This window comes from Hippoglossus hippoglossus, chromosome 16, assembly GCF_009819705.1.
Source record: "Hippoglossus hippoglossus isolate fHipHip1 chromosome 16, fHipHip1.pri, whole genome shotgun sequence".
Classification (NCBI taxonomy): domain Eukaryota; kingdom Metazoa; phylum Chordata; class Actinopteri; order Pleuronectiformes; family Pleuronectidae; genus Hippoglossus; species Hippoglossus hippoglossus.
The window spans coordinates 16,368,859-16,396,622 of NC_047166.1; the positions used below are offsets into that span (position 1 = coordinate 16,368,859).

Genomic DNA, 27,764 nt, shown 5'->3' on the forward strand with positions numbered 1-27,764 from the left:
GTGTTTCAAAAGTTTTCATCTAAACATTCAGCGATCCCCTTGCACCCTTTGGATTGGGGGCATTTTCATACTGGAAGAGACCACTCCTGTCAGTATGGACATTTGTCCTCGTAGCAGAAAAGACCTCCTCTCACAAGAAAATCCTTAAAAATCCCCCCCCCCGCAGTATAACAGAGCCACCAGATCCCCTCGCTGCAGGAGTGAAGCGCTCATGCCTGCACTGCTCCGCTGCTGCTCTCGCCCACTTGTCGAGAACATGGTGAAGGGTGATTCATCTGACCATCGCCCCCCCCCCCAACACACACACATATCTGTAGATCAGTGTCAATAGTTTATTTGCACCTCTAAACTCACAAAGGTGCTTTCATCTTTGCAACGAGGAGTTTGATAATACCGCTCTCTACGCGATCGCCGACAGAACTGTTCTCCCTGACCACGGTCCTGCATTGACACTATAAGACGAGGTTATTTTTTCATGTATCACAGCAACTCACAAGCATCACGAGCATCAAATGTGAGCTGTCACATCACAATTCCTGACCCTAGTTACTGACGTCTTTCCCGTGGATCCAAACACAGATGTCACTTAATCACTGTCATATTGAAACACTGGCCAGTTGAGCCTTTTAACTGAAGCTCCTGCCATCTGTGCCCTGACAATAAACCCTCTGTCAAAGCGAAGATCTTAGCCTCCTGCCATCTTGATAGAAAAATCAGAATTAACTGGTCCTGCTCAGCATTTTGAAACATGCCACATGTGAAGTACATACTCATACTACTTATATATACTTACACTTATATATGTGCATTCATTATCTTTCTTCACTCCACTTTATTCAGATTCTTCCTTTACAGTCGCAACAGTCACCCGTCTGTATATCGGTGTCTACAGAGAGTATGTCTATTTTTAAAGAACACAATAAACCTGAAATACCTGTAGTTTAAAAAACGTGTGAAGATTCTCTGTATCCTCATATCAAAACATTATCACCAAACTATCAAAGGGACATTTCCATGTTCACTTAATAAGCATCATCACCAGTATTGCATTATAGTGAGGGTGACAGCTTCATTCTGTTATTTCTCTCAGTCTTTCCATTCATACAAACAATTGGTTAATCTGAATAAAAGCCTTAAACTTCAGCTCTAATGATATTTTAAGACATATTTTCAAAGGAATTTCAGTCTAATGTAAATACACTGGGTAGATTTGCAGGTACTTTCACAATAATAAATTGATGCAACCTATTTTTTCAGTCAATGATAATTTAAAAGAGACACACATTTCAGAACTAAAGAACCGTGATGCACTTCCTCATTCAGTCATTCTGTGTCTGTGTTTTTCCATGAAACAGTCGGTTGTGTAAATTAGCTGCAAGCAGCCTCACGCAGAACGGAAACTGCAGTGTGATCTCTGATCTATTTTAGTGAGTGCGATGGCCTCGCCGCCCTCTCATCCCTGCAGCTGCTCAAATTGGGATTCATGCAGTCCGTGTGTTTGTGAGTCACCATCCAAGGGGAGAGGGAGAGCACGGATGAGAGTGGGTGAGGAAGGAGGAGAGAGGAACAAGCAAGCGACACAGGGGAGGTGGGGGCTGGTGTGTGTGTGTGTGTTTGTGTGTGTGAGTGAGTCATAAAGCCCGACTGGTCGGGGTGATGATCCTTAAGGTGCTATTCCTGGAGTTGCCATTAATTCTGTCTTACATCCTCCGCTGCCGGCCCCTCTGTGTGTGTGTGTGTGTGTGTGTGTGTGTGTGTGTGTGTGTGTGTGTTACATGGAAAACAAGGTTAAAAGCATAAGGAAATATTAGAATAACCCCCCCCCCCCCAAAAAAAAAGAGAAATATCCTTTACATTAATATAGTTTAAAAAAAATGATGTTGGCAGTATAATTAGCTATAAAGTATGATAATAAAAAAAACATAAAGGTTTTACACTGACCATGTAGGATGTGCATTCAAACTTAACTAAACACTTCCTATGTCTAACCTGTGCTAACCTTTAGCTGTAAGGATCAGTCGGCTCAGCGACACACAATGAATCCCGTTATTGAACACTGCAAACTCCTGCGACCACAGTGGGTGAACAATGTCAACGTTCCTTAATGAAAGTCTCTGTGTTGCACAAGGGTTACTCAGCTCTGTCATATCATGTCATATCGAGAGCAACATGATATACTACATATGTGTACATACCTGAGGTGGATCAGCACGAGGCTAAAGGAAAGGTACGTTGTGGTTCTTGTCTGCACACAGGACTTTAAGCTTTAGTACCGAAGACCAGATATGTTTAGGGCTTTAAATAGTGAATTAATGAAGCCAAGGCCGATCAGGTCCTTAGAGAGACTAACCCCTTTTCATTAAATGATGGAAAAACTCTTATGACACTTATTAAGTCTTCATGACCTGAATCCAAGGGTTTAAGAGTGGAGGCACCGATGTGTCTGATAAAAACAAAACAAAAAAGACACTAAGTTTGTGGAGAAACTGCAGAAATGGAATAGATTCCGTGTGTTCAGTGTTGGAGGCAGCCATCAGTTTATTTACCCCGGGAAATAGTTATTATTGTAAACATCAAAATGAAAACTATTCTGGAAATTGTAATTGCTTCTGACTTAGAAACCATCTGCTCTTAAGTAAACGTGTATTCCTATATTTGAAGTCATTTTAGTGCTGCCGTCCTTGTTTTTAGGTTGTGTTAGGTTTACAGTGTTTGGGTGAATTAACGGAATTATATATATATATATATATTTTCCTTTGCTGCTATTTGCTACCTTCATTCAAAGTAACAGATGCAGATACTTCGTCCAGAATCGATATGGAGAGTAATGACTCTTCTGACTCTACTTTAAATTCAAAAGTAAGAGCAAAAGGTTACAGTGAGTGAAGCTGTACCTAAAAATAAAGAGTAAAGAACATCCCGCCTTCACCACAGTAAACATAAATACTTTTATACTATAATAAAGTAGATTGTCCAATTTGACCATTACTCTTGAGTTGTCTTTTCATTTTTAAATACATTAGCTTTTAGTTTTTATGATGAATCATCAAGCAGACCTGAGAGGATTGAGAGGCACAAAGGTCTGATACAATAAAGCACCGTGGTTTTCATTTTCTTATTTATTTATTTGGTAGAAGAAAAATAAATACAAATAAAGTGGAACAAAATGGAACAGCTTTATAAAGAAGACTTCCCAGCTACATTCCTTATCACATAACCTATATAGCTTTACATTCAGACACATGCAGAATCCCATACAGCTCATTGTACTCACTTTAAAAGCTCATGTGTGTCACTTGCTCTGGGACAATAACACCATACATACAAAAAAAAAACACATTGAAACAAGCAGCTAACAGAATCATACCTGTGAGAAAACATATATATTATTTGATTTAAAAATGTAATATTAATGTGTATATTTCATATTCCCCTGCATCACTCACTACACGTTCTCACAGTGTAAAGCAGCTCAGAAGTTCACAGCACTTGTAAATGGAAAATAAAAGTATATTATTAGAGTTTGTATTTGTTGTTCATCTCTTTCAGACATGGATAAATGAAGAGTTAGTTATGAATAAAACAGTTTACCTGAATTTTTTTAAAACTATATTTAACCGTCAGCATTTCAAAGATTATATTGCTCTGCGATGTCAAATCATTTTATTTTCAGGGCGACTTCTACAAGGCCATCTAGTAAATATGTCTGCAGTCATGTCGTGCTTTGCCTTCCATGTATTTGCTATTTTACACATTGTAAAACATTGCTTCCCATCTTCAGCACCGCTCAACCCAATAAACTTTCACATTTTCTCCTTCTTTTCTAATCCTTCTCCTTCTCTATCCTCCTCTTCCTTCTCTTCATCACCCTCTCCTGTCTCTCCGTTTGCTGCCGTATCCTTGGGTCCGGCTGAATTTTTGTCCTCTGTGTCCAGCTCCGCTTCGCTCTCCACCTCATCATCTTCTACTCCCTCGACCTCCCCGTTCTCCTTCCTCTCCTCTTCCCCTGACCCTTCGGTAGCCCCCTCTTTTGTCTCGCTCACATCTTCCTCCTGGTTACTGTTGCCACTGCTGCTTTTGTCGTTATCGTCGTCTTTTGTCTCGTTATCTGACTGAGTCTTCCCTGGGTCGCTGTCGTTTTCCGTCTCCTTCTGTTCCTCCTCTACATCATTATTCTCGTCCTCGCTGTTCTTCTCCCCCTCTTCGCTGACTTTATCTTGCTTCTCCTCTTCTGCGTTTTTGCCCTGCTCGTCCTTTTCACCCTCAGAAGATGCATGACTTCCATCCTCTTTCTCTGTACTGTCCTGGCTCTTATCACTGTTGCTACCGCTGGACCTCTGCTCCTCAGCCTCAACCTCCTCCTCAGCCTCAACCTCCTCCTTGCTCTCAACCTCCTCCTTGCTGTCAACCTCCTCCTTGCCCTCAACCTCCTCCTTTCCCTCAACCTCCTCCTTGCTATCAACCTCCTCCTTGCCCTCAACCTCCTCCTTTCCCTCAACCTCCTCCTTGCTCTCGTCCGTGACCTCCTCTGCTGCTTCTTCTTTTACCTCGTCCTCTTTCTCCTCAGGTTCTGCTGTTGCTTCACCCTCTTTTTCACTTGGCTCTTCATCTCCCTTCTTCTCTTCATCTCCCCCTTTTTCACCATTTGTCTCCTCGTTTTCCTCCTGATCTGCTTTGCCGGCAGAAGCATCCTCTTCTTCTTCTTCTTTGGTGTTTTCAGCAGCAGCTTCCTCCTCCTCTTCTGACTTTTCGCTGTTCTCCTCCGCAGCTTTTGCGTCTTCGTCTGGAGGTTTCTGCTCTTCTGACTTTTCGCTGTTCTCCTCCGCAGCTTTTGCGTCTTCGTCTGGAGGTTTCATCTCTTCTGACTTTTCGCTGTTCTCCTCTGCAGCTTTTGCGTCTTCGTCGGGAGGCTTCTGCTCTTCTGACTTTTCGCTGTTCTCCTCCGCAGCTTTTGCGTCTTCGTCTGGAGGTTTCATCTCTTCTGACTTTTCGCTGTTCTCCTCCGCAGCTTTTGCGTCTTCGTCGGGAGGCTTCTGCTCTTCTGACTTTTCGCTGTTCTCCTCCGCAGCTTTTGAATCATCATCTGCAGGTTTCTGTAATGGGATAATACCATGGAAACAAGTTATAGCTCTCAATACTGTATTTTAATAGGTATGCAAATGGTATAAGTAGATTGCTTGACAATAATTATTCCTGTGCCCTACACTCTCCTGGAGGAGTGACAGCACTAGAGTCATGAGCTCTTACAAATCAAGTGTTTCTCCCTGAGAGCCTTCTAATGGAATGTCAATCAATGCACAATGAGGAGTGGAGAATAAGAAAGGCATGTCTCCAATGGTCTATTAACCAATGAGTATTAATTGATGTCATCAAATAACAATTATATAATTATATAATTTTTCCGGTTAAACATTAATGGGTGATGTTGGTAATATTTATTCAAAATTTCAAACTTATAAATATTCATCCCCTAAATGTGCCTGACGTTTTTTATCAAGACCAATTCATTATTCTCAGAGAAGGATGTGACAATGTGGAAAAGTGCCCTCTGCATCCCATCTCTAAAAAAAACAACCTGGATCTGCCCCCTGATCCAGATGTGACCTTCATCGCATCCATCAGAAAAGTTTCTGTCCAGTAGTGTTTTTGCAAACAAACAAATGCAGATGAAAACATAACCTCCTTGATTATAAGTTTCTTTTAAACATTGCATCAGACTCAGACAATTACTGCTGGTATAAATATGCAATCATAACAAGATATAAACAACATCCGGGCCCTTCAAACCGAATGTACACCTGCCTCCAGTCTATCTTCATAAAGACGTCATTACTGATCCGTGCAATAGTCTATCACATGCACTGCACTTTGCTTTTACCTCTTCAGCCGGCTGCTCTTGAGGGGCTTTGTCATCAGTGTTTCCATCATCAGCCTTTGATTCCTGGTCATCTGGGAATAGGAGGAGAACACAGACTCACTAAGCATCGCAAACAACTGAGGCTGATTAAAAAAAAAAGAAAATCAAAGCAGGTTGTGAAAAAGTATAGAACATGTGGAAAACCATGTGTTTCATCATCCTAATGTGTGATAGTGAGTTTTGAGTATGGGCTTGTTAGGTGGAATATAAGTTGAAGATGAGTGATAAGTGTAATCGCAGTGTAAATATGAGACTATTTATTCATCTCACTCGGGCATAGGTAGACTTGTCGAGGCCAAATCAGACAAAACAGAGGCAGAAAGGTCGTAAATTGATGTACAGCTCCGCAAAGATATGAATAATCATTTAATATTTGAGAGAAATCAACAGAATTAAATTAAGCGGAATTAAAAAAAATGAAAAACTGGCTACATGCTGGTGAATTGTGATTAATTCAATGCCGGCCTTGTTATGTGAAAACCTTCATCAGTTGGATTTATGTGCTGACGACTTTCCAGGACCCTAAACCCTGAATTCCTCAATCACAGCCCATTACATCATTTCAGGAATCCATAAAGCTCTCCTCCTATAAATAAGGGAGCTTTTATTCACCACGCAGTAAGTGACTTGTTGAAATTATACAGCTTCTATTCAGCAGCTGCTTTTTTCCCCCAGATTTGAACAAATACAGCACAAGAGTGACACCTGGTGGTCAGAGGGGGAAGCAACCAATACATTTTTTTTTTCAGGCAAGTAAACAACTTGCCCAGACAAAGGAAGTGTCTGGTGTTGTTTTGATAAGGTGGAGGTTGTTGTACCTCAGAGAACCTACTGCTCTTATTACCTCACACACACACAAGATGTATTAAAGAGATTCCAGGGCTGTTTATCTTCAGGATCTTAGATTTAACATGAAGGGAGGATGGAACCTGCATTTTCTTGTTTAGTTTGAAGAAATGCTCGGTTTCCTTCGCTGAAGCTTCGATTTTTTCTTTTCACCAACAGTGCAAGTCACAGACTGTATAAAGTACTTGAAGCTGGTTGCGTACAGCAGCACAAAAAGACAAGAAAAACAAAGACGCACGACGAGCCTTTATAACAATCGCCAGATTAGTTTCAGCTATGGCAAATATCCTCCGGTGGCCCCCTGAGGAAACACCTGTCACCATTTGCAGTCTAAACAATTACAAAGTGATACTGAGACTCCTGCTGTTTAAATGAGGACATCACACAAACCCAACAGCAGCCACACACACTCGTTTCTATCGGAGCGCTCAGCCCAGCGAGGCAGGTTTGTTGGAGTGCAAAATTTATAAGGGGGATTTTCAGTTTTCATGTGAGCATGTGCATCGGAGGCCTTTGGAATAATTAACCCTAAACATCATAAGAGGAATACAACTATACGCTCTGATAAACAACATAATTACACACTTGTTTTTGAAACACAGGATGAGACTGAAATTTCCAATCAGAAATAAGCGGCAAAAGAGTGGTGGAGAAAGAAAAAAAAAAGAAACAGTGTAATTAATGTTCTTAATATTAGTTTCCCCTTCCACACATACCAGTTAAAGAAGAAAAATTACTCAGGTAGAGATTAGAGGAGTTTATGGAGACATTTAATGCATTTCAAATGCAAAACTGATTGAAGTTTAGCTATGGTGGGAGATGAAACGTTATGGTAATAATAACGGACTTCTTTAAGAATATTTTATGGAAATCGGCTGCATTCATTAACGGCGATGGCTGAACGACTGAGCGTAAGCAGTGGATGAGCCGCCGCGACTCTAAACATCTTAACGTGATTTGAGGATGAGGCACGGGCTCATGAAAATGCTAAATCAAATTAAATACAACATTTAGAACATCCCCTCCTCGCTCCTCATTAAATCCAGTACATTTGGGTTGTGACTTTGGAGTTGCCCGGACAGTTTCGTGTGTTTGTGTGTGTGTGCGCAAGTGTTTTTCTTTTTTCTGTCATAATCAGACAGAAATTACACAACCCCACACACACACACACACACAAACACACACACACAAACACATTCCTACATTCACTTACATTGGCACACAAACAGCGACGGAGCACACCCCCATTTCAGAGGTAATGCAACATCTCATCCATCAGCGAGAGGTAAAACAAGGATGCAACTGTAAGCGGGTATAATTACTCATATAAATGGCTCTCGCTGCCATTCTTATGAAAGGTAGAGTTATAAATGAGGGGTGTTGCAGAGCAGGGCAATAAAACACAACCGGAGATGAAGTGATAGCAGCAAGTAAATAACAACAACCTCCCAAGCCTCAACTAGCCAACTACTGTATGTCTCTCTTTACACACACACACACACACACACACACACACACACACACACACACACACACACACACACACACACACACACACACACACACACACACACACACACACACACACACACACTGCCTTGTGTATAAAGCAGAGAAAGAAACACTGTACAATAACAGACATTTCACTGGTCTCTGCTTCCACTTGATGTGCACATTCACTTCTCATAAAGACACTGACACACTGGGGGGGGGGGAAACCTGAGAGCAATTGACACCAGGTAATATGATGTAGATACTATTCCATGAAATATGTAAGGATTACATTAATTGACTTAATTAATAAAACACTCGACACAACCCTCTGTGGTTCCCTGAGAGCTCTGCACGTCAACAACTGCCACAGACTATTTCCCGGCACCACCGTTAGCAAACAGGCACATGCTCCCCTTGTATTCTGCAGGATGTGAGAGATTGTAACCAATCATCTCCATGTTTACTGAAGTCAAAGTGACGAGTTTAAACTCAACAGGGGGTCGGACGATGGACGGAAATAAAAGAACCACGTTGTATGTTCCATCACCATATTGTTTATGAATACGCAATTCTAACGGCAAATAAGAAAGTGCAGGGTTTTTGTTGTCGTCCAATGTTGAATTGCAGTGAGCAGCAGTGCCGAGCAGAGAGTTGTGAGGTCCAATATCCTGTTTAAAAGCTTCTCCGCTCCTCCAGGAAGCATTAATGTGCAAAAACCACACAGTGCATTCAAGTCCTTGACTCCACAGGAAATCTGTGGAGTCAAGTTCAAGAATGTGTTTTTTTTTTTTTCATTGCAAAATTGAGCCGCGAAAAGATTCACTGAGGGTGTGTGATGCTTTTTAAATGGCTGTGAAGTCACTGCACTGGAGAGGAACCAGCCTAAAAACCTATAAACAAGTCCTTCATCAGAGTTAGTTGTTAATCTGTCACATAACTTTTCAGGGGGTTGAACGTCCTTAGAGCAGTGACACATGAACACGAACTGAATAAATCTTTCCATAAAGTGTTGAGACATAATTAATGATATAATCGAGATTTGAGTGTATTGAAATGTTAGAATTAAAATATCAAGCCATAGAGAAATATTGGTATTCCCGATTTTGTATATATGTAACTTCACTGCACTGTTTATGAGAAAATCACCTGAAAAAAAACAACTTTATTCGACATTTAATGTGCAAAGTCTAGTGATCACCCATCATCCACTGTGTAGGTTAATCGGTTGGTTGTTTTGCCCATGTAGTCCATGAAAGGAGAGGAATGCTGAATGAAATCAAGCCTCTGTCCCCACAGCCTGATGGGAACCACTGTTGTTAATACATCCCTTTTGTAGTCAACAGGCACGACGAGACACTCAGGCATTATCACCTCTGACAGGCGGACATCTGCCTAACAAGCACTGGAAAGACATGTTCCTGGAAACGCTGTGGATGTCATGGTCAATAGTGTGTGTGTGTGTGTGTGTGTGTGTGTGTGTGTGTGTGTGTGTGTGTGTGTGTGTGTGTGTGCGTGTGTGTGTGTGTGTGTGTGTGCACACGAGCAGAATATTAATTCTTTCAAAACAACTAAATGCCAGAGGTTGCAGCGCTAAATAAACCCAAAGCTGTAATACACAGTGTGTTTATGCCTATAAACCAAAGCCTGGAAAACACTGACACATCCACAACAAGCCTCTGTAGTGTTAAATACACACTCACTACCTAATGTACCTAAATCACTCCACACAACTATCACCATAAAGCACAGCATGTTGCTTACGTACTGTATATACAGTCTGATTTACCCCAGTCAGCACGTGCCTGAGTAATGGCGGAGTGTAAAACAACATGGGTACTAACTCCGAATGGTAATTAGGAAATGTTGCCACTCAGCAAGCGTCCTCCAGTCACTGACCAGGGTCCTGTTAAAAGGGTTTAATGACTGTGTGGCCGGCTACCGTCACAGAGGTTCGGTTTATAGTGATGCTGCACAGAGAAGCCACTGCAGCTGCTTCAAATCTGATGACTGGACTGTTTGCTTCTTCTTCATCTGGTTCTGTCTCTCTCTCTCTCTCTTTCTCTCATGCATACACACAGTAAACTCTCATGTAAAGCATAGGTTTATAAGGTCGACGAGCTACAGTCAGGGTGTCAGGAGAATCATAAGCCTCAGGGTTGAAGTGATGTTCCCTGGAGCTTGACCTATGCTGCTGATTAAAAGTCATGATATTTGATTTTACTTATTTTATTTGAGCCCCATTAGAAGCACATGGGTGTGCCTCTAGTCTTCATGGGGTCCAGAACATAGCATATAAAGTGCAGACAACTTAAAATTAAAAATATACAGCTACTGCTACAACTTGTTTCACCTTTTTCTTTCCTGCCTCTTGTTTTCACAGCCTGCATATCACAGGGCCCACATACAGAGACAAACAACCATTCACTCTCACATTCACATCTACAGGAAATGTACAGTCTCCAATGAAACTAACCCCAACTGGAATGCCTTTGGACTGTGGGAGGAAGCCGCACCACCATGCTGCCCCCAAACAAATCAGAGCAAGGAAATTGCTAACATAGCACAATGCAACATACAACATGCAGAGAAGAGCTGTGATGGTGAAGCATTGACATTCAGTTAATTTAATACAGTTGCAACAGACCCCTCCACACTAGTTACAGACATTTTGGCTGTTGATGAAAATGCTTCAGTGGCGTCATTGTATAAAACCTGTTTGAGATGTATGGCTTTGGAAATGTGGGCAGACCCATCTTCAAGAGCAAATAAACACAAGCTTGCTGATAAGTTTGGTTTCCAGGCAACTCATTTCCTGAAGTGTACCTTTAAAATCAATTAGCATAATGGGACTTAAATATCATAAAGTCTATAAAATACTGTATATATACATAAAACATTTTTTATATCTTGTATGCACCAAACCAGATACACAGGTCCTGTACAGTGTGGGGCCCTGTGCTCTATCAAATTGATTATATAAAGTATTGCCAGTGTACCACATCCTTTACATCAAGGTTTGTTTCTCAGATGGATCTGCGGCATTAAAAAAATACCATACATTATTTCCAGCAGTTTAGAAAAGGCCTCCTGTGTGAAGCCCTCTGCTTAAAGAGCTTTGACACTAAATCAGAGCAAAGCTGGGCTTCCCAGTGTTGCAGTCGGACAGGCCCAGTCATATTTCTACAGTTTATGGATTTAGTTAAATATTTTAATAATTCAAGGCGTAGGTCTCTGTCACTTGTCTCACAGGTTCCTGAAATGTTGCCAGCCAGTATCTCCATTACATGAAGGCTTAAATCCAAATGGCTTCTGTCTATTCAGTGGAATATGAACAGATTTTGAATTTGATTCTTCTCTCTTCTAAAAGCACACCAACAAAAAAACATGACTGCTGCTCTTAAATGAAGCTACGTATCTGTAGCTATTCAATTAATGATCAATTAACCCAGTAGCATTTGTTATGGTTGAATAATCAATCATTAAACCAAGTTAGAATGATAATTCAGGTTCTGTAAAGGCCTCGGTGAAATATTTCTCATTGATTGAAATTCGGAATTGCACATTCTTTGTCACATGTGTTCATGTTCTCTTTGACCCACATGTTTGTACTAGAACTGGCAAATTATGTAAACATGAACAACATTTACTCTGTGTGTCAAAGTTGTTTCAGTCACCGTTGCTCAGATCACAGCTTCACTTCAGCTGCACGTCTACGAGCTCAACCTCAGGAAAAAACCCTCCTGAAACATGCAAAGCAGGCTCCATGAGAAGTGACAGACGTTAGGAGAAATTTGTGTCGGTGAAAGTGGCACACGTTACCCCTACGTTATACTTTGTATGTCATCGGCGGCACAGTTGTATGTCGCAGCCGAAACACTTGTTAACAGATTAACGTGGCAGATTAGCACAGCTACCCTGCTCTTTAATCCGCTAATCCGGCATCAAAGGGTCATGAAGAACCTGTTTCTGTCGTATATAGTGGAAAAAAAGGGGGAGAGATGAAAGTAGACGGAGAATGAAAGAGGGAGAGGAAAAGATGGTCATGTTGTCTGGGATGTGGCACATGAGCTTGTGCACAAATAATATAAGAACAAAATCAACACTCACACACACATGACTACTTTAAAAACACTTCTCACACTTTCTAAGAACTTGGCAAGGGAGGGGAAAAAAAACTTCCTTTAAATGTTGCCATCTCTCATCCTCCGCCGCTTAGCCTCTTTTTGACACAGGCACACGATCTAAGACACACAGCCTCTTTGTGTACATGTCTCCTGTCTCCCAAGGCTGTTTTGAACCCTATTTCACGCTGACAGGCATTATAGAAACATATGCTAACAGGGCTAATTCCCCACGGCGGCTTCACATTTTATGACACCAGAGGCAGGAGGTTGATCTGGCTGGATGTCTTGTATATACGCACACACACACACACACACACACACACACACATGAAGGGATGACACAGTGCACAGCGCTCGCATATGCAACAACCTTCATTCCTTTCGCAATCAACTTGTCAATAAAAGCAAGAATCTTTCCTTTTTATGTTTGGAAGTAAGTTTTTTTTTTCGGTCTTTTTGAAAATATTTCAACTTCATCGACTTTGAATCAAAGCCCCTTCAATGAAGTTTGGAAATAAGTTTTTTTTTCCGTCTTTTTGAAAATATCTCAACTTCATCGACTTTGAATCAAAGCCCCTTCAATGACAATAATGAGGACAGACTGCTGCAGTATCCAAACATGAAAAAAGAAACAACAGGCTATTCAGAGCACGAGGGTTTGAGATTTTGAGTGAGGTGGACGCCCTTGAGGATTCAATGCTAAACTTAACTAATAATGGATAGCGATTTTGTTACTGTGCCACACGGTTGTCGAGATCGCTTGAATATTCATCCAGTGGAAAAACTTGTATTTTTTAAAAGCAGCACCTGTTGTCGTACACAGTATTGATTCTGTTGAATTCACTCCATTAGGATGATAGTTTGCTTATATTGACAGATTCTGATAATTTTCTTATCCATGCCCTTGTCTTCTCACATCTGGACGACTGCAATGCACTATTTACATGCACCAGGTAATTCATGGCCTCAGCAAGTGGAAAACGCTGCCACTCACATTTTAACAACAAGCATAGGGCCCATATCTCCCCTTTATTGGCTGCCAGTTAAATTTCAGAATTATTTAAAGAATCTTTTAATAACTTTTAGAGCTCAGCACGGTGGGATCACCGGTTATATCTCAGACTTACTGACGCTGTTGTAGGTTTTAGGTGGAGGCCGGTACCTAAGGGTGACCAGACTTTTGCTATCAGGGCCCCGAGGCTCTGGAACTCGGTGCCTGAGGAAATTAGACGTGCCAACACTTTACCAGTTTTTTAAATCATTGCTAAAAACATATTCTTAGAAAAGCTTTTTTTACAGGAGTGCTAGATTTTTACTGGCTTTAAAGGATCTTATTTGCTTTTAGTACTTTCTTTTACGTCATCTTTCTCATTTTTTATTTGTCTTGTTTTGTTCTGTGTTGTTTTATTCCCATGTATTTTCTGAAGCACTTATATAACTATAAAAAAGCCTATGATAGTGTGCCCCCCATGTGCATGCGTACGTCATATACGAGTTCACAAAAATCAGTGAACGGACCCCCCCCCCCCTCCTCCTCTTGTCCATACCTTTCTGTCCTTCCTTCCCTTCTTGATGTACAAGGCACTTATGTTGATTTCCAAGCAGCAATTTGGCCCCAGCAAAGGGCAGAGACAAGTAAAATTCTGCTTTGATTACTCTAAATGGAGAGATTATCCAAGTGAAAGGCAATTATCCAAACCCCGTCCATACCTCTTCCCTACAGTATATCCCTGTGCCTTTCTTTACTCCCAGCAATTGTGCTTTACCATTTCAGACTATTCATTATATTCACCTTTTGTTTCCACCTGTGCTCCTTTTTTTCCCCTTCTCCTCTGCTTCCTCGTAATGTTCTCCTCCCTTCAGCGTCTCAACCTTTCATTCCCTCTTCTTTAACCTTCTCTTTAATCATCCCTTCTCTTTGGCTCCTGTCTCCCCCTCATCTGTCCAGACCTCTTTCCTTCCACCTTTTATTCTGCTCCCTTTCTTCCCATTCCTGCCGGTCTCTTCTCTCACTTCCTCTCCCCTCTCTTCTCAAGGGCCCCATTAAACTGAACTGATCACAAAGGCCCTTTAGGAAAAAGGAACGTTGATAAACATTCTATTTTGAGGTTAGCAACAGCTGCTAATTGGTTACAAACTGAACATAAGCAACACAACTGGATGTGTTTTTTGGAAGAAAATCTAACATTGGCCATACTGGACCAGTGATCCACCGACTAACTCCACCAATGTCTGTGTCTGTATGTGGAACAGATGTCTCTTGAACCCTTCATCCTATCAGCTTCACATTTGACATGTGTATCATAAATTGTCAGAGAAAGTGCAGTGCCAGGTTTGGTGCAATTTGGACACACAGCAGGTTCAGTATTTATAAAGTATAATACGTATTGAATATACAAGCCACCAGCGCTCTGTAGCAGTCAGTGTGTGTGAGTTGAACATGTCTTCTTCTACGTCCTCGGATATACTACAGCAGTGGTCTGTAACTGGGTCAAACCCTGGGTCAAAATTAAAACAGATAAAACTGATGTTAGATTTTTCATATTAAACTGAGACACATGCAGATGCAGATCTCTGTCGTGGCAACAACATTCATAGAATCACATGCTGTTTGTCAATTTGTCTTCAATGTAAAAGCACCATCTTCGTTTTGCTGCTGCAATGCTTTATATGAAGTGGAATTACAGATCATTTATTTTGAAAAGTTGTGAAGTCAGGATTGTCACTACACACGTAAACAGTAATAAAGTAAACTAATTTTAGGAAAGACTCACTTATCCAGCGCATAAACAATACAAATTTGACAGTTTGAGGTGGACTCACTAATGACAAGGCATAATTGTCAAGTAGCACCAGAGCATTAACACAGGAATAATTAAGACCGTTCCAAACAGGCAGGTTTAGAACAGGGGCACTGCACTAAACTAATTTAAAAAGGAGCTGCTATAAGAGGATGACTCTGTTGTGTGAAGCGGACAACAGGCAATATGTCTTGTTGGTTAAGTCTTTTAAGTCAAATGCCTTTGTTATAGTAAGTTCAAATTCATTCCATGACCTTTGCTGCATGACTTGCCACACTGCCTCCCCCTTGTCTCTGCTGTCACTAACCGCTGTGTTCACTCTAATGAAGCAGAAAAGTCAGAGGCTTTACAATACACCAGACAGAAACCGCTGTAGTCATCCTCCGACTGGCTCCCAGCAGCTGATAGACAGTGAATAATGGGGACTGGTGTACCGGCACACATACACACCCACGCACACACACAAAAAAAACGAACCTCGCTGTCACAACAGAGTCAGCGCAGAACAGCGGGCGAATCTCAAGTTACTGGGTCACTCTGTCTCATTTGTCTTTTTGTCTTCTTCTTCTCTCTTTCTCTCTCGTACCTCTCTTTACATCCATCAATCCCTATCTCCCCTCTGTCACAAATACATTTATAATGACATGACACTTTTATAATAATCTTTTTGTTTTTGCTCCAATGTTCCATCACGCCAGGGATCAGAAGTGTGGGTTACATACTGTGTTCTTTCCACACTATCTGCAAGTCAGCCAACTTTTTTTTGGCTGGGATCTTTCCTGGCAGCAGATCGGGGATGTGTTTACCTCATACCCAAACAGGGCAGGATTTCCCCGAGGGGAGAATAACACTGAAAACATGGCGGCTCTGCTGTGAATCACTAAATAGAGTTGATCAGAACGCCACAATCCTACTTTGAAGCTAAAGTATACAAACAAGACCAAAACACACTACCTGCCCTTGGAATGCTGAGGGGAATAAAACCAATTTAGAACCAAGCAGCTGTGATATTAGCTCATGTTTACTTTAAGAAAGATAAATGGACAAATAACAAGTAAGCATATATATATATATTTTATGTAGAAAAAGCAATGAACAAAAAAAGAGCAAAGGAACCTGAAACCTACGGTACCGTAAATGAAGTCTGTTCAGCACCACGGACAGAGACAGACTTAACGCCAAGAGACGAAACAAGGAGAAAAAGTCAAATATGGGCTCCTTGTGAACATGGCAGCTTTTACACAAAAAGACTTTATAGGTCAAACAGTGGAGGGTGCATGAGAATGTGATATGCTCTCTCTGAGCCGTTCAAACGATCTTGTCTGATGCCTGATCTTGTTTTCCGAGCTGTCTGTCTGTTAATTCAATCTCTGGTCAATGTCACCCAAGGGGACCAATAACGCAACGTCGTTTTCTGTGGGTATAACATGACATGCCACAAAGTCTGATGTACAGAGGGTAATTGACGGTGACATTATGTATTTCAGACGCACACTCACAGACACACACAAAGACAGATTCCTTGAACCTCTGTTTTTGATGCAAACTGCCAGCTCCCCTGAAACCACAGACACAGTCCCCCACGCTCCTTTAGGCTTCTGCCGTCAACTCTCCTGCCAGAGGAGAAAGGAGGCCACATCTATCACGAGCAGTGCGATGATGTAATGCAGTCCACACAGCAGCAGGAGTTACAATAAGGTCAGCAGCAAACTGCAGAAAATCTAACTCCCTTCTCCTATAGAGTTTCATCATACAATGACCTCTCCCCTTGTTATTATAATAGTATAAAATACAAACGCCATTCACGGAGAATGTATGTTCGGCTCCCATAGCAGCTGAACATCACGATGGCAGGAGGAGTACAAGTAGCAAAAAAGCACAAAAGTAAAGAGTTTCTGCTGGATGTAAAAACACATTGATCACAAGCCCAGAAGGTGACGTAATGTGTTTCTTGTTATAGTGGGTAATGTCATCATACGAGACCTACTTTCAATATATCCGACTGGAGTTTGTGCAGAGCAACAGCGCCACTATGTGGGCATTTAAGAAGGCAGCAGGTTACATAAGATTTCAAACAGCGTGCATTACATCATGTCTCTATAGTTTCTAATCCGGTAGGTTATAGAGCCCTGTTTGGGACACATGCTTTCGTAATTATTTATGACAAAAGACGTATCAGACATAGAGACATTATAACCGGGGAGCAAATTACTACAGTGTATGTCAGTGTCATGTTGTTGTTGTGTTGGAGGGAAAATGCTTTTTTTTAAGCCATACACACATCTTCTGAAATTGCATGAGCACATGCAATCACACTTGTATGCACACGCCCACCTGGATATTCAATTCATCATGGATTCATAAACAGCCATGCACTGCACACACACACACGCACACGCACACACACACACACACACACACACACACACACACACACACACACACACACACGCACACGCACACGCACACACTCATTTATCTCTCTATAGTTGTGAGGACACTTGATTTTTTAAATGTCAGCACATCACATCCAAGCCTATTTCCTCCTTTTGTGTGGTGGCTGCAGAAAGTAGAAGTAATCGTTAGGAATGTTTGCTGTATTGATATAGAATATAGTTGTATCGTGAAATATATATTTGTCCGCTAATTAAACCAGAGATCTTTACAGAAATGTACCAGTGCAGTTGTATTGTGTTTTGTCGGTAGTCTATTTGTTATTTTCCTCCAATTTGTGTCACCGGCTGTGTCTATTATGATAATGAGCTATGATGTCATTTCCTGATATCTCCCATGCCAATACGGCTCGTTCATTATTCGCTTCTGGTCAGTCACCCTGATGACGTCAGCGTGCTACAACACATAGGTGTGTTTTTTCTTTGCCATGCATCCACACTAATAAGGTTTTGACATTTGTTTCCACAGCAAGAGTGCCTCGGTTTCTTTTCTTTTGCATTAAAATTTTACCTCCCTACAACAAAGAGCAGCTTGTGGAATGTTTTTTTTACATATTCTTCCAAACAGACGTATTTGGGGTTTTGCTTATTTATCCCAGTGCTTTGTTTTTCAACGACTCTGCATATACTCAACCAAATAAAACACAGAGTCATTTCTCCTGATATCTGACTCTGAATGAGTATAAACACATCATGTGTCATTCCTCTTCACATTCTTTTATACGATCTTAAATTACCATTGTCGGAGATGGTGAGGGTCATGCTCTGTCCGCTCCTCTTCTTCCTGAGAGAGATGAGTCTGGCTTGAGAGATTTCTCTCACGATGGACGACAGGTGTTCCCTGTTGTTTCCAGTGTGGCCTGGAGGGGACGCCTTGAAGTCTCCATCTCCACTATCACTGCACCGGACTATGGACTTGCTCTGGGAAAAGTGGAAGTCTTGTCAGTTGATGAAGGACCAATAAAGAGTTATGTATATTATGGAAATTAAACAGCGGCTGCGCAAAACATCAGGAGCCACCTCCCTTTGAGATTAAAAGGTTTTCTGGTGAATGTTTCTACATCTGTTTATGTAAAACTCTTGAGTGAGGCGCTTAAAAATCTAAACTGGCCAGAGCTGGGGAAATGTGTTTCTATCTTTCTTTTCAACCCCTCATTAACTGAAAACAGTTAACTCTGGCCTTGTCTGTGAACAACAGCACCTCCCCCTGAACAAAATGCTGAGGGGAAATCGTTCAATTTAAAAGGTTTTCTTAATGATCTAAATAATCTCTGCAAAATGAAAGCAGTTCTTACGTTTCCATTTTGCTTGGAGAATCTGTAGATAGGTGGGAGAGAGTGAGCTTTCACTCTGTGGACAAAAAAAAGACAAAACATATGTGACTTAGTCAAATTCCTCTCTACAACACAGAATCATGAACACATGCACCTTAAGTCAGCTCCATAAATACCAGAACAAATAAAATTGAAAATAAAAATGTAAGCATTGAGTAATGTGTAATATGTGATTAATCAATGGTGCTCTGATCTTCCAAACACCTGAAATATGGAAACAACCTATTAAATAATGTGTGTTTTTGATATTAAAAACAAAAACATTAAATTGCTTTGTGTTCAATACGTGCCTGAAAACAGCAAACATTTTTAATTTGTCCTTTTTTTAAATTTTTTATATGCACTTGGGTTTTCTGCTCACATGCAAATTATTCATCTTGAAAATACTATTTGGAGCTGAGGGACTTTAGCTTGCAGGAGATTTGAAAGAGGACATTAACCCTGGAGGAGTAATTAGCTGCCGCACTGGAACACATGCAAACACAAACTGAACGGTCTCCACGAACCATCTCTCCAAAGCATTCATTCTCCCTCTTCATACTTTTGATCAGTAACAGTAGTTCATTGTTTATTGTAATACCTTGTGATGCCTTGCCAAATTTAAAGTAATTATATCGGAACACATAATCACACACTTCGCTACGGTCCTGTTGAATCTACTAACATGTCAAATGTCAAGCTTCTACATCAGTTTGTGAAATAAGAAAATTATAAATTTCTGTATTGTAGGATAGGGGTGAGTGCAGGTACTGTAAAAGTGGAAAAGAAATATGAAACACCCAACAATCTGCTATAAATTACGCCTTTTATCATCAATATTTTTTTATAAAAGGCAAATAACACAATGCAGACGTTTGATAACATCACGACTTGTTTGCATTTTTTGATCAGGATGTCCAGCTGCATACACGTGCACCTATATCTCCTGTAGTGCAGTGCTCACCCATTCACCCTCCTGGTCCCTCTTAGCTTGGCGAAGAGAAGGTCACTGTACGGCAGCTTCTTAAACCTGTCTCTTCCTACAGCCACATACAGCTGACCGCTCTCCAGCTGACTCCCTTCAGTCACCTGGTGGCCTTCGTAGGTGAAGAGACTAGAACACACACACACACACACACCAGATTTACACCCAGTTCTTGGTGATCTTGACCATAAGAGCGTACAGGTGTAAATGTAATCAGGTTAAAATCATGTATAGATACAAAGTGGAAATGAAACACATGTTAATGCCAGGTGAGTCAGAGAGTCAAAAGCCCCATCATGTATGTTTGTACCAGTACCAGTATATATATATATGTGTGTGTAAGGTTATTTTAAAAAGTCTATGTTAGCATAAACGACTGGAAGCATTTTTTTTTTTAAAAACGGTCTCTTTTTCATTTATATGTAAATTTATGCAGCAAGGTGATGGAAAATCTAATGAGATCATCTGCTATAAGGGACGGACATGTGGTGTAGGTCTGAAGCTTGTGTCGTGTAGTGTTCTTGATTTATTATGTTAAGAAGAAGACATTACATCCTCATGTAGAGCGATGTCTGGTGAATGTTACCTTCGAACACCCCCCAGGACTTTCAAACCCATCTTCTCTGTGATCATCTCTAATATCCGCTCAAACTGGCCCAGCATCCTCTGCTGGATCAGCAGCCTCACTGCAGGGTTCAACACGTCGCCATTGGCTACCACGCTACGAGAAGAAAGTGACAGTGAGGGATTTCCATGGTGACGGTCTCCCTCTGAGCTCATGTGACAGAAATCAGCAGTCTATGACATTATCTTCCACTTCATTCAAAGACAATGGCAGCTCCATTATTGTGTATATACAGTGGTGGAGGAAGTATTCAAAATGTACTCAAGTAAAAGTACCACATGAACTTTTCTACTTGAGTGAAAGTAAGTAAATACTCGCTTTAAACTACACGTTAAGTATTAAAAGTAAAAGTACTAGCAGAATTTAGCCTATTCCCTAATGCAATGGTCGACTATATTATTAACTGGGGTTACTGTTAATTCTCTTTAGCACAAAAATAATACAGACTTTGTCATGTTAATTCAAAATGCTGCAGATGATGCTACTGAAAACACATTGTCATTCTAAATAATGGCTGAGTCTCGGCAGTGACCTCTTCTGAATTAATTCCAGGTTGATGCATTGTAAAAATGCTGATGAGTCCAAAGCAAAAGGAAAAAGTATCCAAAAATAAATCTACTTGAGTAAAGAATAGATACATGAAAATGTACTTAAGTACAGTAATGAAGTACATGTACTTTGTGACATCATACCACTGTGTATATACAGTATAAAGAAGTAAATCTAATATAATGTGGTAAAATTGGGGAACTTTAACTCACAATATTGTACATGGCTCCTTGATGGGTTTCAGGAATCGAGCCGACACAATGATTCGAGTCGGGGGCAGCGGTTTGGCCTGGAACAGAGGGATGAGACAGAATGAAACATGTTGTGAACCTATGAAGGATTTGCAAGTTTGTTGGCACATCAGTGAGTTCCAGTTGGGATTTAGGGACAGCCTCAGTTTCCCAGCGGAGGCTCAGGAGAACAGACCTGTGCAAATAAAGCACCACGTGTGCGTCCTCTAGGGGCAGCGGTGCTTGGAGAACTAGAGCCAACATGGGTGGTGGGAGTCTGATGGAGCATTATGTGTTTATTAGACAATCTCAAGGGTCTTCTGATGCATGTTTTCTTTAAATCCATCCACATTTTAAAATAGTGGAAATATGAGTTAAAGTTACAAAAAAACATTCTTGTTTGACATCAAACGCTTTTATCAGAAAACCCGAAGAGAAAGAGCTTTTCTCAACTCTAAAATAATCTGTTTTTAATCGCTGTGACGACAAAAAGAACGATCCCCTCCATAACCCTTTGAGGTGGCGAGGTCGCAGAGAGCGAGCTCCGCAGGTCCTGTCCCATAACACCTGGTAACACACTGTGACTCTAAGACTGAGATTTGAATCCTGTGAGAGAAAGAGATAAGAGAGCAGGAGCATTAAAAGTCCTCTGGGGTCTGTGAGTGCACCCTGGTAACAGAGGTTTAGGCCACAAGTGGAATTAAAAAAAATAATAAAGTGCTTTTTTTTTTTGTTTGTGCACCACATGTCAGGCTAAAAACTACAAAATAACATGCATCATAAAACATTACAGTGTATTTTAGTTTACATAATTGCAGAAATCATCAAAATTCCCTAATTTGCTGCTCATTAAAAAAGCAATTGCACTTCCATTTTGCCAATTTGCCTTTCCCGTCTGCTACAGAGCGCAGCTGGTAACCAGTCCAATCAGTCTCGAGGGAGCAAATGTAAATACTAGATTTGATGTTTTTCTACCGGCAATGATTTGTTTTACATCACGTGGCCTTTTAACGGTGAAGAAAAAGCCCACTCAGCTCTTTTTTTTGTGTCCATCCATCACTTAGAGCTGTTAACAGTGATCTTACACAGCTTAATAAGTAAACTGACTATTGCACCTTTAATAGGAAACCAAGAAAACATCTTCTACATCTTGTACAGTTGATAAACTTCCCATTTCATCAGCTGGATTCTATGTACAGAGTGTAGATGCAAGATTCAGCAAAATCAGGGCTCTTCATTTCAGGCTTTGGGCGCTCGTACAGCACATACGCCTGCCGAGGCTCACAACCCATCTCGCCAAGTTCAAGAAGTGAAATAAAAAAAACATTCTAACCCTTTTATTCAGGTCGATTCCAAAATTGAACTTCTTTGAGTCGTTCTCCACCCTTCCACGAGATTTCATAGAAATTGGTTAAGTAGTTTTTGAGTAATCCTGCTAACTAACAAACAAATGGCAATGAAAACACTAGCGTGACACTCAGTAGTATGTATACCTCCGCCAAGGCTGACCAGTGTCCTTGTGAAACCATTTTTAGATAAAGTAGATCCTGAGAGCTATTTGGATCTGTTTAAAACACTCAATTTCAGTTCCCTAAAAATGCTGATTTTTTTCATCAAGATCCATGAATAATTTTTTGAGGAATCAAGGAAAACAATCCAAACCAAAATTGAATGGGCTCTGCTCTGATCCCTAACACATCCTTTTCTTCCAGTAGTTTTTGCGTAATCCTGCTTACTAATAAACAAACAAAGAACATAACCTCCTTGGTGGAAGTAATCAACATCATATAACAACCAAATGCAAAATTCAATGTTAAAGGAGAAATAAACAACAAATTCAGATCTACTATGTGCAAAATAAAAAAAGATGTTGAAGAAATGAGTCAAATGCAAAACGAGTCATCAAAGGTTCATTAATCCAACTTACAATTGCTCCAAAAATCAATAGGACAAAAAAAAAAACTAACTTGCCGAGCGTCCAGCCAGCTAAGAGTTCTCATCATTAATCGATACAATCAGCCAGATCAAGTGCGGTAGTGAGGAGGCCCTTGAGAACTAAATTGGTTCTTTTTAATGCTCGCCAATCACAGCAGCAACAACAGCCCCTTCAGGTTTTCGGTGATGACAAAAAAGCTTTTTGCCAGCAGGTGATAAGACAGAATCAGACAGTGGAGAGAGGCGGGGCTCACACACAGGAAACACCTCCGAGGCTCTGACCACAAGACCAGGGACTAAAGTTTCGGACTTATATTTAGTACCGAGGGTCCTGACGGAGACTCTGTGTGAACCATTGGCTGGAATGAGTGTGTCAGAATTGCTGTCCCTATAAAAATGTGAGGGGAGTAAAAAAAAGTTTGGTGTATTAGGTGAAGTAGACGCGTCAGTTTCTTCCACAGAATGAACTTTGTATTTAAAAAGAAAGAAAAGAACATTCCGTCTCATCTGGAAACAGGACCTGGACGAGCCCGGCTTTAAGCCGCCCTTGTCTTGGCTGTGAATTCACTGTGATAAAAGATGCATTCAAAGGAGGGATGATTATGATCCATAAATCAATAATTCATGGCCACTGAGACAACAACATAGTGATTCTTTGCAGGGAACAAAGGGGGAGAAAAGCTCAACATAACACCTTGCTTTCTAAGCCCTTTACACTGTGGGCGGCGGGGACAAGTGTGGAGGTGATGTTCCCAAATCCTCATGTATCTTGCATTTAGTGGCAGTTTCAAATGTTGAAGGAGTTGGATTGAGTCAGGATATTGTAACTGAAACCCGTCCTTGAAAACATAGCCGCCGCTGAAGGGTTTCATTAATCTGCAAAACTAAATCTCACTGACGCTAAGGTTCACACAACGCGTCTGTGATTAGGGTTTTCGTTGTCATCATAACGACACTATAACATCGCAGATTTCACACAACTGGAAATCAAGCAAAAGCAAATCCTTAAATAAGTTCCAGTGTGTGATTTTTTTTATGAACATGTCTTCTTTGGCTGAGGATCCACCAAACACCGAGACTGAGTCTGAGTGACTGACAAGACAGTTTAAATTATGTAAAGAGCTTCCATCTCAGCAGATTGTTTATATGGGGCCACCGATCATAGTGATGGGCACAGTGGCACAGTCACCATGCTGCACGATGAAGTCCCAACTGATGCACAGGGAACAAACAGAGCATGTTGAGCTCTGGCATCTGATTGCAGCCATCGTGAATTTACCTTTTCTGAGTCACTTTATGACAGAAATAAGCTTTTGAGGAACTTAGAGAGGATTTTCTCCTGACTCACCTGCATCGGAAGAGTCTGCAGCAGCCTCCTCTTTCTAGATCCAATGTGGAGGTAACTGCAGAGAGGAAACAAAAACATAAAGTGAAGTGTAAACATGGAGTGATCATCTACAGCACCCAAATAGCAAAGTTACATTTAACATATAAGGAGTGTGTTTTTATTCATGTTTATATGTTATTTATCTTTTCTTTACCATCAACTTGCCAGGGGCTGCAGATGACAATGACCCTGCATGGCTAATTTACAAGATGGACTACTAAGTATGCATGTTGACTAATGTACATTGCTCTTTTAAAACATATTAACACAAAAATAAACATATTTAGTGCAAGTATATGCTTATTTGGGGAATTAATAATTGCATTTATTGCATTACCTTCTGCATTAAAACTGATTTTTTTTGTACACAATTGCATTTAAGATCCAACACTTTTAAGTCTAAAGTGATAATGTGGTATATATGCATTGAGTGGGACAGGAGGACGATGCAGTGCAATATGTATTAAGCTCTATAAAAGTGAGGGTATATATATATATATATATATACCCAGTATCTTTCCCTGGATATTCTGTGAAAGTATTCAAACGTCATGTCCCCAGAAATCCTTCCAACTCAGCTGCTTCACCACTGCTTTCTATGAATAACACGGCTGCTCAAATCTCATTACCTGCTGCATAAGTCCACCTTTTTTAAGCCAGGCCAGAGGCAGCACACCTCTCTACAGGGCTGATCTCATCATGCTTATCCCGGTGATGTGATTCAGATCCACTGGTGTAAAACTGTTGAGTCACTTTAAGACCATGGTTGACAACATTGACCGTGGAACCCAGTGTGGGATACAGCCATATGCATTCATAGCTTGAAGTTAGAGTTACTTGGAACTAACTGTAATCTTAGCTGAGCAGGCAGGTAAGACCCTACACCCCCCACATTTATATTCAATGTTAATATGCCGGTAAGGAGCCTAATGGATCCGTTTTTACGCATTGTTGCAATATCCTCAAGACTATGAGAAAAGTATCAAGTAGTTCATCATTTGTCATAATTGCAATGTAGTCTTACTCCAGCTTTTTGAACCTCTCCCTCCCGGCAGCGACGTACTGCTCCCCGCTCCGCAGGCTCTCCAGACAGTCCACCTTGTGGCCTCCTCTGGGCGTGTAGATGTTCCTCACCGCTCCGAACGGGGCCTGGACTCCGCCGGACACCTCTCTCAGCAACGTCTCGAAGTTGGACACCCTCTTTTGGTTTATCACTATCCGGCGAGCATCGTAGTACGGGTCGCCGTTGCGGAACATGAAAACGTTCTTCACCACCGGCTGCGACAAAAAGTTGGGCTTCTCCGAGCCCATTGTTCGTGCGTAAAAGCGGGCTGACGCGCGGCGGAGAGAGTCGAGTGGGGGATCTTTGTTAAAACAAACTTGGGACAGGATGATACGGGCTGCAAGACAAAGGCTTACAGGCCATTCTAATTACATTAGAGCTGCTCCATGCTGGCCACACGTACAGGGTTAAGTGGAGCTGAAGGCGGCACGCCAATGTTCAAGGAGTTGTTTTGCGCACAACAGCGTCCAGAGCTAAATGCTGCCCACAGGTTTAAATGAGGTAGAGTAATCAAAACAGAACCACATGCACGTTCGCGTAGACGTGATCCAACGTTGTCAAAGTCAACTGTCCACAAGCTTCGCAGAGTCTCAATGCGCTGCAGAGGAAACTGTGCGGAGTTGTCCTGCCTCGCGTGCTCCTATCGGCGCCAAGTGCGCGCAGCAGGTGACGGTGAGAGCCAGGCGGGTTCGTGCGGTTTCCCCACGATGCAGCCCGAGCGTCAGGAGAGCTCATGTGTTGGGATGTATCTATGGGAACACACCGCTGCTCGCTCGCCGATTACCACTGTCGTAATCAGCAGGCAGTCAATCATTATCTCAAGAGCAGAAGCAAATATCGGTTCAATTCAAAGCACATTGCGAGCGTGCAGGAGACACAACCGCAAACATGCGCGACGAGCTCCGTGAGTGGAGACAAGTTTAAAGTAAATCAAGCCGCAGCTCTTTGAACTGTAGGAAACTCTGCAGCAGCCACTGTGGAAAGTTAATTGGGCATCAAGAGACCAATTGCAAACCACAGGCTGCCTGGGACACGCAGAAAGTGGGACAAATAACATGTTTGTGTTGTGGAGGTGCCGCTCCACCACAGGGACACTTGTACTGTACTTTTTGTACATTCGATTGCCAGGTGGTACGTTTCCTGCTGACCCAATTAAAAGCACCTGCAATATATTAGGATTTAAAACGTGGTGGGCATAAACAGAAGTATACAAGCAGAATGTATTGCTATGTTTAATCCAAAGTATTGAGAGTAAATGCATATACAGTATGTTTTCCACTTGCCATGAAATATTATATATATATATATATATATATATATATATAGAAATACATATTCCTTATACCACAGCCCAGCCCACAGTTTTGTATATATAAAGATGCTTGTCAACAAAACCTTCATTATCATATCATGTAACAATGTTGCCTATACTGCAAAGATGCATCACTGCATTTGTTCAGTCCAACTACATTGTCATTTGGATGCACTTCCCTCTTGAAGCCACCTGGTGGTGCGGTGTATATGGTGTGGATTACAATTATAGCCACAGATAATAATTATACACAGGAGTAAAAATACTGAATCTTTAAATCGTACAAAATTTGATACAGTTATATGTCTGTACGTTTTATGTATGAAAACATGGTTCTTCATTTACCTATCTTGACTATTATATAACTGTGTTTTATATACTGCAAAGATGCACCACTGCACCTGCACAGTCCAAGTACCTGCTCCTTTGGATGCAATTCCCTCTTAAAGACACCTGATGGTGCTATAGTAAACGGTATGAATTACAATTACAGCCACAGATAATATACAGAAAAAAAAAGATGAATGCTCAAATCTTATCAATAGATTCCTTATACGACAGGTTACAGTTGGATATAGTTTGATATCCATGAATTTCTTAGTAAATGTTTAAAAACATGGTTAATCATGATCTGGAGGATTATAGCATATATCAGTATTGCCTGTGCTACAAAGATGCACCACTGCACCTGCACAGTCCAACTACAAACTCTTAAGGAAGAGATTTGCTC

At 41.1% G+C, this 27,764-nt stretch overlaps 1 protein-coding gene across 3 annotated transcripts; it reads right to left on the minus strand.

Moving 5' to 3' along the window:
* Positions 1–3,109: 3,109 nt before the first annotated feature.
* LOC117777338 (doublecortin domain-containing protein 2-like) lies at positions 3,110–26,473 on the minus strand. Of its 3 annotated transcripts, none has more exons than XM_034612043.1 (10): positions 25,684–26,473; positions 24,621–24,675; positions 21,320–21,396; positions 20,520–20,654; positions 19,913–20,062; positions 18,931–18,985; positions 18,373–18,556; positions 5,879–5,949; positions 4,500–5,093; positions 3,110–4,355 (listed from the first exon to the last, which is right to left on the minus strand). In XM_034612043.1, the coding sequence occupies exons 1-10, from the start codon at positions 25,968–25,970 to the stop codon at positions 3,804–3,806; spliced, it is 2,160 nt and encodes a 719-aa protein (XP_034467934.1). In that variant the 5' UTR covers positions 25,971–26,473; the 3' UTR covers positions 3,110–3,803. The 3 variants fall into 3 exon arrangements, with proteins under 3 accessions (XP_034467934.1, XP_034467932.1, XP_034467933.1); XM_034612041.1 differs by having other exon boundaries at positions 3,110–4,427; XM_034612042.1 differs by having other exon boundaries at positions 4,482–5,093.
* Positions 26,474–27,764: the final 1,291 nt, after the last annotated feature.

Excerpts from the sequence above, each read along its gene's own strand:
- LOC117777338 (XM_034612041.1), bottom strand. The coding sequence starts at position 25,970 with ATGGGCTCGGAGAAGCCCAACTTTTTGTCGCAGCCGGTGGTGAAGAAC. Across the intron at positions 20,655-21,319 it reads AAGGAGCCATGTACAATATT|CGTGGTAGCCAATGGCGACG; the intron begins GTGAGTTAAAGT and ends TTCTTCTCGTAG. Across the intron at positions 20,063-20,519 it reads GTCCTGGGGGGTGTTCGAAG|TCTCTTCACCTACGAAGGCC; the intron begins GTAACATTCACC and ends TGTGTGTTCTAG.